The 15925-nt window shown below is 42.0% G+C and overlaps 1 protein-coding gene across 3 annotated transcripts in view; it reads left to right on the forward strand.

The window, feature by feature from the left end:
- The window catches only part of MOCOS (molybdenum cofactor sulfurase), a gene marked incomplete at its 5' end in the record, with an annotated part of 55774 nt that extends 39849 nt beyond the window's left edge, over positions 1 to 15925 (forward strand). The window contains 4 exons of one of the 3 annotated variants that reach the window (XM_082640052.1): positions 3431 to 3536; positions 7179 to 7317; positions 12339 to 12443; positions 15722 to 15925. In XM_082640052.1, coding sequence (XP_082496178.1) covers positions 3431 to 3536; positions 7179 to 7317; positions 12339 to 12443; positions 15722 to 15874 — 503 coding nt within the window. In that variant the 3' untranslated portion in view covers positions 15875 to 15925. Of the gene's footprint in view, positions 1 to 3369; positions 3537 to 7178; positions 7318 to 12338; positions 12444 to 15721 lie in introns of those variants that run through there. The other 2 variants (XM_082640053.1, XM_082640054.1) reach the window with 2 other exon arrangements.

Below are 15925 nucleotides of genomic sequence, written 5' to 3' on the forward strand. Positions count from 1 at the left end.
GAGTGAATCTGTTGGCTGCTCGATACAGGATCAGGAGTGTCAGCTTGTGAATATTGTACTTCAAGGATGCCATTTATGGTGGAGAGGTCTCTGATGGTCTAGGTCTAGGCCTTTGAACATTTTTGTGTTGGTACACCTTAGAAGACATTTTTTAAAGCTACACTACCTCTTTACGTTGTCATCTAAATTTAAAAAAAAAAAGTTGCAAAAGATGTGATTTCCAGCATATTGCAAATATACAGGCTTACTTTGGAGATACTGAGGGTTCGGTTCCAGACCACTACAATAAAGCAAGTCACAAAAATTTTTTGGTTTCCCAGTGTGTATAAAAGTTATGTTTACACTTTATTGTAATCTATTAAGTATGTAATAGCATTATGTCTAAAAATCAGTGTGCATAACTTAATTAAAAATACTTACTTGCTAAAAAACTCTAACCATCATCTGAGCCTTCAGCAAGTCATAGTAACATCAAAGATCGCTGATCACAGATCACTATAACAAATATAATAATGAAAAAGTTTGAAATATTGTGAGAACTACCAAAATGCAACACAGAGATATGAAGTGAGCAAATACAGTTGGAACAATGGTGCAATAGACTTGCTTGATGCAGGGTTGCCACAAACATTCAATTTGTAAAAAACTTAATACCTGTGAGGTACTTGCGAGGCATGATAAAGTGAAATGCAATAAAACAATGTACGCCTGTAGTCATTTAAAATTAAAACTTGTACATTGCCCTTTTAAATATAAGCCAGTGGAGTCTCAATACCATAGTGATTTGAGTCTTATGAGTATTAATTTAAAAATATGTGTATAAACAAACTGTTTTTTTTTCTATTTTATATATTGGTACTTTTTATTATTCTGAGGATCATATGTTATTTAGATAGTTTTACATTTATTTTTAAATAACAATATATATTCTTTTATTAGTTTCTGCTTTATAACAAAGTGAATCAGTCATACATATACATCTGTTCCCACATCCCTTCCCTCCTGCGTCTCCCTCCCTCCCACCCTCCCCATCCCACCCCACAAACTGTTTTTTAATGTACAGAAATTTTCTTTCTTTCATTTTCTTTCTTCAACTTGTATTTCCATTCCACTTCCTTGAAGGAATTTTATCTTAGTGTTATATATTTTATGCTTGAAAATCTTTCCTTGATCACCCTATCATATTTATCTGAAACTAAAATTATATATAAATTGAAATGTATAAAATTTCTTAAAGTTTCCTGTGATTGTAGAGTCTCAGTGTTAGGAAATTTTTCCTAGGTTGAGTTCTTATCATAGTTTTTAATAGTACACAGTTGATCAAAGTAACAAAAGTATATTATAAATTTTGAAAAATAGTTATTAAACATAAAGAGAAAAAAATAGTGGAAAATGAATCTCTTAATGAGATGGCTGGCCACCTGTGATTAATTCCCATGTCCATGAATGACTGTCACCTATGATCAGAATAGCTGGTGTTCAGCACTGGTTCTCTTCTGAAGAATCTTATTTAAGTCAATAAACAGCTGGGGATAAAGGTGTTTGGTTAATGCGCTGTCACTCAAACCTTTCTTCTGAGGCACAGGGATCTAACATCAAGATGACTTTAATCATCTGTCACTTGACAACTTAATTAGTTCCAGCAGTTTTGTGGTTAGCAAAGAATTGGAGCCCATCTGACCTACAGGAGGATCAGTCACCCAAGCTTGAGAGACTTTTATTTTCTCAGCACAGACCCCAGGGTTTTGAACTGGTCTTTTGTTTTCCACCCTGGAGATTTTTAGCCCCCAGGGGCAATGCGCGATAGGAGAGGTGCGGCCTTTGCCCTGTGAAGGGTGAGAAGGGCCTTTTGTGGAGGGGCCTGGGATTGCACCTCACTGCTCTGACAGAGCCATTTTAGCAAAGAAGACATGGAAGTAGAGAATCTGTAAGCGATTCTCTTGGAAGTGTCCATTCTCAGGTACTCTGGGGTCCACAGGCCTAGGTCAGAGACAGCTCACTAGGTTTTGGCCCGGCCAGCCTTTATTATCAACATCTTGTATAAAGACAGCTATGGCATGCCCAAAAAGTGGGAGCTGGAAGCTGGGTGATGGGCTGCAGTAGTTCTGGAGGCCCTTGATATTTTCCTCCACTCTTTTTTTTTTTTTTTCTTTTCAGTAGCTTTAAAACTTGTATTATTTATTTCTAGAGTCAATATTACACACTTGCCCAAGGGCAGAACCCAGCTTCTCCCTGAGTAGATTCACTGACCAGATTCAGAAGCTCTCACTAAGCCTGTGACCCTCATCAAGGCCCTTCTTGCTTGGGGAAGGGCCCTACCCCCACCACGCCCCACCACTTCCCCACCTCCACCCTGCAGCCCCATCTCTCCTCCTCTAAGTGTTGCCTCCAAGTTTCCTTTGCTGGAACAATTTAACTTCAGAATTTTATTATTTTTTTCCAGATTATCAACAGAATATTCTAGGAGCTTATGTTCTTTCTGTTTTTGAGAAGTTTGAGCCATGCTTAGAACATTTTTTATTTCCAGGGGACCATTTTCTTTCCTTTAGAAACAGTCCCTAATGTTTAAAAATGCAAGTCTTCCATCCAAGTACTAACCAGGCCAGGAATTCTACTCAATATTCTGTAATAACCTATATGGGAAAAGAATCTGAAAAAGAATGAATATATGTATATGTATAGCTGAATCACTTTGCTTACACCTGAAACTAACACAACATTGTAAATCAACTACACTCTACAAGATAAAAATTAAATTAAAAAAATGCAAGTCAATGGAAGCATGATTCATTTGCATTCCAAGAAAGCACTCTTCTTTTCTAATTTATTTTATCTTAATTTTTAAATTTAGGTATAATTGACATACAACATTATATTAGTTTCAGGCATACAACATAATAATTTGACATTTGTATATATTGCAAAATGATCATCATGATAATCCAGTTAATATCCATCATCACACAGTTACAAAATTTTTTCTTATGATGAGAACTTTCAAATATGCAATACAGTATTATTAACTGTAGTCACCACACTAGACATTACATCCCCAGGACTTATATATTTTATAAGTGGAAGTTCATACCTTTTGACCTTCACCTATTTTGCCAACCCCCCCACCCCCACCCTGCCTCTGGCAACCACCAGTCTGTTCTCTGGATCTATGAGCTTGTTTTGTTTTGTTTTAGATTCCGTATCTAAGTGAGATTATACAGTATATGTCTTTCTCCGTCTGACTTTTCACTTAGCATAATACCCTCAAGGTCCATCCATGTTGTCGTTAAATGGTGATATTTCATTTTTTTATGGCTGAATAATATTCCACTGTGTATGTATATCACATTTCCTTAACCATTTATCCATCAGTGGACACTTAGGTTGTTTCCCTCTCCAGCAACTCTTCTTTTAAATATTCCATCACTTTTAGATCAATCTGCTTGTACAACAGCCACCCTCTCTCTGGTGAATGAGGCACAGTATCTGCTGATAAACAGATCCAGTGTTTTGGAACTTCAGCGACAATTAAGCACCAGGTAAAATCCCTGTACTATTTGCTATTTACCTTGGGAATAGCAGACAGGTGTAACTACTTGCCCCTCGGAGTGAGCTGGTCACCTCCCTGGGGAGAAAAGATCTGAGAATCATGAGTCCAGACCCTTGATTGAGAAACTGAGGCCCAGAGAAGTCACAAAAGTTTTTAGGCCAGTTTCCCTTTATCTTTCAGAGGGTTCTCTTTTATCTTCCAATGTCCTTCTTGATGCCCTCAAGATGCTTAGTGGAGAATCCCAACCCTCATTTTTAATCATTTCAATTCTTAAACATTTAGTTGAATGTAATTGCCAGCAATTGGACCCACTCTTTTTTTTTTTTTTGCGGTACGCGGGCCTCTCACTGTTGTGGCCTCTCCCGTTGTGGAGCACAGGCTCCGGACGCACAGGCTCAGCGGCCATGGCTCACGGGCCCAGCCGCTCCGCAGCATGTGGGATCTTCCAGGACCGGGGCACGAACCTGTGCCCCCTGCATCGGCAGGCGGACTCTCAACCACTGCACCACCAGGGAAGCCCCCTGGACCCACTTTTGTTGCCCACTCTCCCACTGTCCCCTGGTCCCTAGGAGCCTTGCATTACTTCCACAGTCATTTTGAGTGAAAAGAAGAGTGATTATGAAAGCTTTTAAAGTTGTAATTGTAGATACTATTTGTTTGTATCATCAGACAGAACTAGCACCCTTGCCTGCTCACTCCCAGGGATCTCCCAAGGGTCCTGGAAAGGTCAGCTCTAGAAAGGGTCTTGGCTGATTCAAGCCCCCTCATTGTCCTTCAGAGGAAATTGAAGTCCCAAGGTAATCAGACAATTGGGGCAAAAAAGAAAAATCACCCAGCTCTTACGTAAGAGTTGGGACCGGCAGATCATTCATGGTCCACACCTGTGAACACCGTGAGCCAGGGCTCCTGTGACGCTCACATGCCCTGTGGTCCTGGGCACATGTGTGCACATGAACAAACATGTACACATATAGTTTAATAAAAACTACAAAAATGGGCTGTTTGTAGTAATTCCTGTTTATAGTCATTGGCAAAAACACACAACAGTGTTCCCTTGCCGAGGTCCAGGCTGCCGTCTTTAGGAGCTGAAGTGTGATGCCTGGTCCCTGGGCGTTCACTGAGTTTTCCTGGTACTGAGTGACCCCCTTCCTCAGGTACCCTGGGCCCTGGATGGAGCAGGTCTGCAGTTTTCTGGGATTCTTGGTGTGGAAAGAGAGGAGGTAGGGACAGGTTTGCTGCAGCCCTGGTTCCTGCAGTCCTAGTTTAGTGCAGGGCTGACAAGCAGGAGGTAGGAAGGCCAGGTGGTCGAAGGTAAGAGAAGCAGCCTGTGGGTAGTACATAGTGAGCGTCCCTGGTTCTGTTTTCAAATTTGATGGATGATTTTGTCTCCATGCAGCCATGGTAGCTTTTGGACGTAAAACTTTCCCTATTACAAAGCACAAAGGGGGTTGGGTTTGTTTTGTTTGTTTTTTGTTTGTTTTGGGGTTTTGTTGTTGTTGTTGTTGTTTGTAACCTGGACAGTAAATCCAGAATCAAAGGATTTTAGGACTGGAAAGTGCTAACCCTCTCATTTCCCACAAGGGCCCTGCAGTCCTCATCGATTGTGGGTGTTGCACATAGTGGTAAAGTTGGACTTGGGTATCCTGGTCCCTGGCTTTTCACATGCCAGGGGCTTTGAGATACAGACATGGGACCCCTTACTCCCCCGCAGCGTCTTTCAGTTCTGTCTCCAGGGCAAATTCCAGTCATGCTCAAGGATTTCCCTCCCTTCAAACTTCAAAAATTTTCATTAAAGTACAACAAAGTGCAAAAATCATAAGTACATAGTTCAGTGAATGTTTACACATGTATATACCCACGTAACCACCATCCAGATCAAGTAGAGAACATTTCTAGAACCATAGACCCCTTCCTCATGTCCCTTCTTAGTCAACCCCACTGAAGGTTGCCACTGTTATGCCTTCTTTCACCCTAGATAGTTTCACCTTTTCTTAAACTCAATTTAATGGGATCAGACAGTGTGTTCCTCTGTTGAAGTTTTCAGATGCTTTTTTACCTTAGGGGAGGGGGTGCATGGAGGTGCAGGGAGCTGTTTTATGGTAACTTGTGCTAATAAACAAAAATTTTAAACAAGAATTACAAAAATAGCATATGCTTAGTTAAAACTGCAAACGGGATGGAAGCTAGGAAAAAAATTTTTTTTTTTGAGGTACGTGGGCCTCTCACTGTTGTGGCCTCTCCCGTTGCGGAGCACAGGCTCTGGACGTGCTGGCTCACGGGCCCAGCCGCTCCGCGGCATGTGGGATCCTCCTGGACCGGGGCACGAACCCGCATCCCCTGCATCGGCAGGCGGACTCTCAACCACTGCACCACCAGGGAAGCCCGGAAATAAAATTTTTAATCGAGATACAATTGACATGCAACATTATATTAGTTTCAGGTGTACAACATGATTCTATATTTGTATATACTGAGAAATGATCACAGTAAGTCTAGGAAACATCTGTCATCACACGTAACTGGAAAATTTTTTTTAAAGATTGTTTATATCTTTTTCATTTTTTATAAATTTATTTATTTATTTATTTTTGCCTGTGTTGGGTCTTCATTGCTATGCGCAGGCTTTCTCTAGTTCCAGAGAGCGGGGGCTACTCTGGTATGGTGCTCAGGCTTCTCATTGCAGTGGCTTGTCTTTGTTGTGGAGCATGGGCTCTAGTCACGCGTGCTTCAGTAGTTGTGGCACATGGGCTTAGTAGTTGTGACTCGCGGGCTCTAAAGTGCAGGCTCAGTAGTTGTGGCACATGGGCTTAGTTGCTTCACGGTATGTGGGATCTTCCCAGACCAGGGATTGAACCCGCGTCCCCCGCGCTGGCAGGTGGATTCTTAACCACTGCACCACCAGGGAAGTCCCGCAAAATTTTTTTCTTGTTATGAGTACTTAAGATTTATTCTCTTAGCACCTTTTAAATATGTAATAAGTCGTTTTTTAGACAATATAGTATTATTAACTATAGTTGCCATGCTATACATTACATCCCCATGATTTGTTTATTTTATAACTGGAAGTTTGTATCTTTTGACCCCTTTCACCCATTTTGCCCACCCTTCCCCCCACCCCTGGCAACCACCAATCGGTTCTCTATAGGAAATAAATATTAAAACCTCCCATGTATACTCTATGTTGCTTTAGGATGTTCTAATATCCAAAAAGAGTATGAGCTCTTGATACGTTTTAGGTCCTTGATAATTAAGCCTGTTGACAGTCTTTAAATGCCTTGTCCTGAGTCTGTAGAATTGGTATTTTCTCATAAGTTTATTCACTCGATCCCGGTTCACTTGGTTTCCAAAGTTTTTCATCTCTTCAGCAAAGATCTACTCACCCATTGCACTGCCTCTTGTGGGCTTCTCCATGGAGATAGGACCATATTCCAGGGAGATCATGGAGGTCTGTCCAACAGATGTGTGTCTCTTGGCCTTGCACTCATGATAAAAGCTTGTTCTGATCATCGAAGCCTCAGGCCAGAGTACAGTTGATGAACTCAGGCATCGAGTGGTAGAAATGTTGAATTATTACAATAGTGCAGTTATCCACCCCTCCCCACCTTTTCTCTTTTTGGTATGTCTTAAACAGTGATGAGAATGGAAAGGAAGAATTATTCCCAGTGAACAATCTCATCTCACGTTTCCGTGCCAATATTATTACCAATGGAACAAGGGCTTTTGAAGAAGAGAAATGGGATGAAGTTTCAGTTGGTTCCTTGCATTTCCAGGTAAGTTCCCAGAAGTTCTATTATCCTTCCTCAAGGGTTGCCAATGGGGATTGACCTCAGTCCTAGGCCGGGATGGTAGCAGGTAGCAGGAAATCCCATGCCCCATCACGTGCCCCCCCTCCCCCACCAGGCGTTGACTCTTACCCACAAAATCTCAGCAGAAGGGTATGTAACATCTGCATCCTGGGGTGCCCCTTGGAATGATCCATCTCTCCTTCCTCCGAGGAGGGCAGCAGTTTCACGTGGGGAAGAGAGAACGTACAGGTGATGAAGGTACAGACTTTGTCGCCGTGTCTAGGCTTCAACTCTGTTTCTTGGAATGCTTGTGCCTATGAGAACATCCTCCTCCTGAAACTTGCTGGATTTTCTCGCTGTCTGGAGCTTGTGGAGGAGGACCCAGATGCCTCATGGTCCTTCAGTGCCCGTGGTGGCTGTACCTTCTCCCCATGCTCTCTCGCTTCTGGCCTCATTGGCAGCTGGGGAGCAGCTTGCAGTTAGAGGCAAAGCCTCCAGGATGCCCTCCCTCCCCAGGCTTTGGGCTCTCCAAACCTGAAGTCTTCAGCTAACATCTACATTCCTCCTTAGGGTGGATAAGGCCCCCGAGACCTGACCCCCCAGCCTCTCCCATCTCCCTGAGCTCATCACCCCTCCCCGTCTGCCTGTCCTGCAGACCTTCTCTCCATTCCCTAAACAAGCCAAGCTTCCTGCCTTAGCACCTTAGCCCTGCTGTCCATTCCACCTGGAGCACTTTTCCTCCAGCTCCTACAGGGTCTCAGCTCAGATGTTACCTCCTTGGAAAGGCTGTTCCTGACCCACCACAAGGTCACACTCTGCACAGTGTCTCCTTATTTCTTCAGAGCATACGAGGGTGGGGACCAAGTCTGTTTAGTCCCTGCTGTTCCTCTGGGGTCTAGGACAGTCCTTACCCAGAGTAAGTGCTCCAAACTGCTGATGGAATGAATGGGCAGGAAAGCTATGGAATAGCTGGGGACAGAAGAATGGGTCATCTGCACAGAATGTCCCCAGTTCTTCAGTGGGGAATGAAATTATCTTAATAACAGTAATTAGCCAGTTGTATAAACTGATTGTAATAGGGCTACTGCACTCAAATGGAACATCACTCTAACTTCCAGGAAAGCAGTAAACAATAATTTAACCCTTAATGAAGGATTTCAGAGGTCTGGGGTTTGGGGTAGGGGTAAACTGCGTGGCACCAATAGAAGAAAAAGATGTCGGAAAGATCTTTGTTATCCATTTAACTCTCTAAACTTCCTCTTATCCTGGAAGCTGCTCCCCCTTGAAAGAATTATCTCTCTTCTCTTCCACAGACCTCTCTGGCACCAGCCTTCTGTCATTCCACTCCTTCCTCCATCCCGGCTGACTCTTCTTCATTTTCTGTTGCTGTGTCCCTGCCATGCTATAAAAGCACCTGCTCTCAGGGTATATGCCCAGTAATGGGATTGCTGGGTTGTATGGTAATTCTATTTTTAGTTTTTAAAGGAACCTCCATACTGTTCTCCATAGTGGCTGTATCAACTTGCATTCCCACCAACAGTGCAAGAGTGTTCCCTTTTCTCCACACCCTCTCCAGCATTTACTGTTTCTAGATTTTTTGATGATGGCCATTCTGACTAGTGTGAGATATCTCATTGTAGTTTTGATTTGCATTTCTCTAATGATTAATGATGTTGAACATCCTTTCATGTGTTTGTTGGCAATCTGTATATCTTCTTTGGAGAAATGTCTATTTAGGTCTTCTGCCCATTTTTGGATTAGGTTGTTCAAAAAGAGTCATGTACCACCATGTTCATTGCAGCTCTATTTACAATAGCCAGGACATGGAAGCAACCTAAGTGTCCATCAACAGATGAATGGATAAAGAAGATGTGGCACATATATACAATGGAATATTACTCAGCCATAAAAAGAAACGAAATTGAGTTATTTGTAGTGAGGTGGATGGACCTAGAGTCTGTCATACAGTGAAGTAAGTCAGAAAGAGAAAAACAAAGGCCGTATGCTAACACATATATATGGAATCTAAGGAAAAAAAAGGTCATGAAGAACCTAGGGGTAAGACGGGAATAAAGACACAGACCTACTAGAGCATGGACTTGAGGACACGGGGAGGGGGAAGGGTAAGCTGTGACAAAGTGAGAGAGTGGCATGGACATATATACACTACCAAACGTAAAATAGATAGTTAGTGGGAAGCAGCCGCATAGCACAGGGAGATCAGCTCGGTGCTTTGTGACCACCTAGAGGGGTGGGATAGGGAGGGAGACGTAAGAGGGAAGAGATATGGGAACATATGTATATGTATAACTGATTCACTTTGTTATAAAGCAGAAACTAACACACCATTGTAAAGCAATTATACTCCAATAAAGATGTTAAAAAAGGAAAAAAAGGGCTTCCCTGGTGGCACAGTGGTTGAGAGTCTGCCTGCTGATGCAGGGGACACGGGTTCGTGCCCCGGTCCGGGAAGATCCCGCATGCCGCAGAGCGGCTGGGCCTGTGAGCCATGGCCGCTGAGCCTGCGCGTCCGGAGCCTGTGCTCCGCAACGAGAGAGGCCACAACAGTGAGAGGCCCGCGTACCGCCAAAAAAAAAAAAACAAAAAAAACCCTGCTCTTACACATCCTGCGTGGTACAGAGTAGATGGAGAGAGAGGGAGAAATAAAGGAAGAAAAGAAGGAAAAGAGAAAGCACTACAACTAGACTAGGATCACTGTCAGAAACTTACCTTGTAACAAGTAAGTTGTAAGGTACCTGAGTACATGAATACAAGAAGGACTCTAAAAAAACCTTTCTGAGATGCTTTGCTTTCTTTAGGTCATGATACTTAATAAACATCAATTAATGAAAGTTAAAATAAGCATGCCCTTTGACCCAATAATTTCACTCATAGAAATCTATCCCATAAAATTATACTCTTACAAATATGCAAAGATATATTACAAAATTACTCATTGCAATACTTTATAAATATGAAAAATTGGAGAATATCCTAAATATCCATAAAAGGGAAGTTTTTTTTTTGTTTGCGGTACGCGGGCCTCTCACTGTTGTGGCCTCTCCAGTTGCGGGACATAGGCTGCAGACGTGCAGGCCCAGTGGTCATGGCCCACGGGCCCAGCCGCTCCGCGGCACGTGGGATCTTCCTGGACTGGGGCACGAACCCGTGTTCCCTGCATCGGCAGGTGGACTCCCAACCACTGCGCCACCAGGGAAGTCCAAAACGGAAGTTTTTTTTTTTTTTTTTTTTTCGGTACGCGGGCTTCTCACTGTTGTGGCCTCTCTCGTTGCGGAGCACAGGCTCCAGACGCGCAGGCTCAGCGGCCATGGCTCACGGGTCTAGCCGCTCCGCGCGGCATGTGGGATCTTCCCGGACCAGCGCACGAACCCGCGTCCCCTGCATCGGCAGGCGGACTCTCAACCACTGCGCCACCAGGGAAGCCCGGGAAGTTTTTTTAAATTAATTTTTATTGAAGTATAGTTGCTTTACAATATTATGTTAGTTTCTACTGTACAGCAAAATGAATCAGCTATACATACACATATATCCCCTCTTTTTTGGATTTCCTTCCCATTTAGGTCACCACAGTGCATTAAGTAGAGTTCCCTGTGCTGTATAGTATGTTCTTATTAGTTATCTATTTTATACTTAGTATCAATAATGTATATATGTCAATCCCAAACTCCCAGTTCCTCCCACCCACCCCCCTTCCCCCTTGGTATCTATATGTTTGTTTTCTACATCTGTGTCTCCATAAAAGGGAAGTTGATTAAATAAAGTACACTACATCCATACAATGTTGTCCTGTGCAGGCATTAAAAAGTATAAGCTATAGTTAATACTGTGCCTTTCAGAAAGTAAATGCTAAATTAGGAATCTGGGATTAACAGATACATGCTAATATACATAAAATAAACAGCAAGGACTTACTGTATAGCACAGGGAACTATACTCGATATCTTGCAATAACCTATAATAGAAAAGAATCTGGAAAAAGAATATATTTATATTATTATTATATTATATAAATATAAATATTATATATATATTTATATAATTTATATTCTTTTTTCAGATCACTTTGCTGTGTACCTGAGACATTGTAAATCAACTATACTTCAATTAAAAAAATTTTTTAAGTAAATGGTTAAGAGATGTTTGTTGGTGATAATACTCAGTGCTGAAGCAGTTGCAATGCGGAAAGATCTAACACATCTCTTTTGGAAAGCAGTTTTTCACTGGATATCATCAAGTCATAAAATGTTTATACCTGTTGGCTTTATAATCTCCTTTTGGGAGATTTAGCCTAAAGAAAAATTCAAACAGGAAAGAGAGTTATATGAATTAAGACCTTTATTGCAAAATTATTGATTACAGCAAAGCATTAGAAATTATGCACATGGCTTCAAAGGAGAAGAGCTAAGCGCATCAACCCATGGGAATGCCAGGCCATGGTGAAAACTGCAAAATCCGGGGATGAGGTAGCTGTCTGTGAACGGACACGGAACAATGTCCGTTATGTATTGTGGAGTAATTTAAAAAGAGAAAGAAAGCCAGCAGCTCTCAGCTCTCAGCGAGTGTGTTTCACGGGGGCGCGTGTGATTGCGTGAGCTACTTGCTGCAGTCTCGAGCGATCTGTGGCAACGAAAGCAGCGCAGGGTGTGTGGCTGTTCATCTTCTCCCAGTATGCCCTCCAATCAGTTCTTTTCTTCCCTGGAGGAAGCCCAACATTCCCTGATAACAACCTGTGAGTCACAACCACTCTTTGTTTTCTTCAAAGCCCTGATGCTGTAGCCTTTAAGCTGATAAACGAATGTGGGTGTTTCCCAAGCGGGCATTGGCAAGAGGTGGCACTTCCTGGCTCCTTGCAGTTTGAGTATTTCTCTGTGACTCTGAAATTGGCTGTTTACAACGATTCTTCCCAGACCCAGATTCCTCCCTGCAGAGTGTGACAGTCTCGTCACTTTCATGGCAACGCTGTCTTTTCTCTTCTCACCTCCCAGGTTTTGGGACCTTGTCACAGATGCCAGATGATTTGCATCGATCAGCAAACTGGGCAGAGAAACCGAAATGTTTTCCAAAAGCTTTCTGAGAGGCGAGAGAGAAAGGTAAGCATGATTGCTAAAAATGACACCCCATTTTAAGTTCCTGATGCATTGTCTACACCAGAACTAATCCTTAATAGTGCTGAGTAATTTTTAGAAGTGGGAGAACCTTGTAAGGCTGATGGGCTACCATCAAGGTGCAGACCTTATCCACAACACTGTCTTATTTTTCCTTTCCATTCATTTCCTCACTATTTTTATGACATGTATTTTTGATGCTTTCAAATCTTGTTGAAGAGATATGGAGTATAGATAAGAAATAGTTTTAAAAAAAAGGTGGGGGGGACTTTCCTGGTAGTCCAGTGCTTAAGACTCTGTGCTTGCACTGCAGGGGGCACATGTTCCACCCCTGCTCTGCGAGCTAAGATACCACATGCTGTACGGTGCGGCCAAGGAAAAAAAAAGAGAGAAATAGTAAATAAGTAAAGTAATTCTATTGTCTCAATCATTATTTTCTTCACCACAGAAATCTCATGAAGAATGAAAATGCCTTATGGTGAATAGGGTAGCTGCATAGAAAATAAATTTCACTATACTAAGTTTGTAAGTCATCTTCTTGAGGGCTAAAATGACTAAGTGTTGTTGTGGATCCCAGATTATAAAAGCTGAACTTCTAAGAGATCGATTCATTAGGAACATCCATTTATTTCCGGGCTTGCACTTTCTGTCAGGACTTTTGGTTTGCAAAGAATTCCAGGAAGCCAAATAAGCAATCAGGCTGCACAGAACAATTCTTGAAAATGAACAGAAATAATGCAAGCATTTCATCTCTTCCCAGTAATAAACTGGCAAGTTAACTCATGGTAAAATGTTCTGCATTGTTTCCTGTGTTTCTCCAAAACCAGAGTTTTGTTTCACATTATTTGATTGACAAAACTCTCCTTACGGATATGGACAGGTATGGTCTGCAGAGCTGTTGCGCTTGAGTATTATACCAACAAGTCTGTTTGCTTAGCTGTGGCAGGTCATGCCAACTGGGGGCATGGGGACCTGGAGCCTGCCCCATGCAGGTTGCCAGGAGAGAGGATGTGTGGGCACAATACTATGGTACATGGAAGTGGTATTTCTCCGCATCACAATAATTCTTGTGCACAAATCTTTTTATTTTTTAAATTTGGAATAATTTTAGATTTACAGAAAAATTACAAAGATAGTAGAGAGTTCCTGTGTACTCTTCACCTATATGTACACAAATATTAAGGAATTAATTTATCCCCAGTCCCTAGCTTGGGGCCTGGAACGTGGTGGTGGCCAACTGATGTCATCACAGATCTGGGAGCACATCACATATTCCAAAGTGTTGTTACTGGCTCACCTGCATTGATGGCAAACGTTTTTTTTTTTTTTTTTAATTTAACTTTTATTTTATATTGGTGTAGAGTTGACTTACAATGTTGTGTTTGTTTGAGGTGGACAGCAACTTGATTCAGTTATACATATCCATATATCTATTCTTTTTCTGATTCTTTCCCCATTTAGGTTATTACAGAGTAACAAGTAGAGTTCCCTGTGCTGTAGAGCAGGTCCTTGTTGATGATCTGTTTTATATATACGTTAGTGTGTATATGTTAATCCCAACCTCCTAATTTACCCCTCCCTCCCCCGCTTCCCCTCCCAACCATAAGTTTCTATTCTAAGTCTGCGAGTCTGTTTCTGTTTTGTCAAGTAGTTCATTTGTATCAATTTTTAGATTCCATCTATAAGCGATATCCTATGATATTTGTCTTTCCCTGTCTGACTTAGTTCAGTTAGTATGATATCTCTAGGTCGGTCAGTGTTGCTGCAGATGGCGTTATCTCATTCCTTTTTATGGCTGAGTAATACTCCATTGTCTATATGGACCACATCTCCTTTATCCATTCATGTGTTGATGGACATTTTGGTTGCTTCCATGTCTTGCCTATTGCAAACAGGGCTGCAATGAACCTTGGGGTGCATATGTCCTTTCGAATCATGGCTTTCTCTGGATATACGCCCAAGAGTGGGACCGCTGGATCATACTGGTAGCTCTATTTTTAGTTGTTTAAGGAACCTCTGTACTGTTCTCCACAGTGGCTATTATCAATTTCCATTCTCACCAACAGCATAGGAGGGTTCCCTTTCTCCATGCCCTCTCCAGCTCTCACTGTTTGTAGGTTTTTTCTAAAAATTAATTTTTATTGGAGTATAGTTGCTTTACAATATTGTGTTAGATTCTACTGTACAGCAAAATGAATCAGCTATACATATACATATGTCCCCTCTTTTTTGGATTTCCTTCGCATTTAGGTCACCACGGTGCATTAAGTAGAGTTCCCTGTGCTACACCGTATGTCCTCATTAGCTCTCTATTTTATACATAGTATTAATAGTATATATGTATCAATCCCAATCTCCCAATTCCTCCCACCCCACCCCCTTACACCCTTGGTATCCATACATTTGTTTTCTACGTCTATGTCTCTCTCTCTGCTTTGCAAATAAGATAATTTATACCAGCAGTCCCCAACCTTTTTGGCACCAGGGACCGGTTTCATGGAAGACAGTTTTTCCATGGACGGGGATGGGAGATGCCAGGATGGTTCAGGCAGTAATGTGAGCGGGGGCAATGGGGAGCGATGGGGAGCGGCAGATGAAGCTTTGCTTGCTCACCCGCTGCTCACCTCCTGCTGTGTGGCCCTGTTCCTAACAGACCGCGGACTGCTACTGGTCCGCGGCCCAGGGGTTGGGGACCCCTGGTCTATAACATTTTTCTAGCTTCCACATATATGTGTTAATATATGATATTTGTTTTTCTCTCTCTGATGATGGCAAACCTTGAGTAGACTTACACAACTCTTCATTTTCGACCTCCCATCCTTATTCTGGAGAATTTGGAGAACTTAATTTACGTCACGAATTCTTATAGAAAATGCTGAGTTTTGCCCTTATTTTCACAAAATGGTTTTTACACCAGGGAACAGAGCAGAAATCGGCCTGACAGTGGTCAGAGGCCCAGAGGAGGAAGAAGCCCTCCTGTGGGAAACTCAGGGTACACAGGAAGGAGAAAATAATAGGTCCAGCAATAAAGAGGTATAGGCTGACTATTGGGAAAGAATACTTTAAAACGAGAATCTGTGTGGTCTAGGATATTAGGATTCTCCTTGTTTCTTACTACCTTCTACTAAATGACAGATAGGACATATCAAGTCCCAGTACATGTTTTTAAAGATCTGACCTAATTTTAGTGGAACATTATTATTTACAAAATTAGTTTAACTGCTAAAATAATCTAACTTCTGTTGTTACTGTTATGTTCACAGGTGAACTTTGGGCTGTACCTGATGCATACCTCTTTGGATTTATCTTCTCCATGTTACCTGTCTGTAGGATCTCAGGTGCTCCCTGTGTTGAAAGAAAACATAGAACACTATGATTTACCTGCTTCTGAGAAACATCAGGAAGTTATCTCCTAAAGTTTTTTTCAGCATATATTAAAATTTCTCTTTTACAACTATCTCCATTCT

This window comes from Mesoplodon mirus (genome assembly GCF_964341445.2).
Source record: "Mesoplodon mirus genome assembly, chromosome: 13".
Lineage (NCBI taxonomy): Eukaryota > Metazoa > Chordata > Mammalia > Artiodactyla > Ziphiidae > Mesoplodon > Mesoplodon mirus.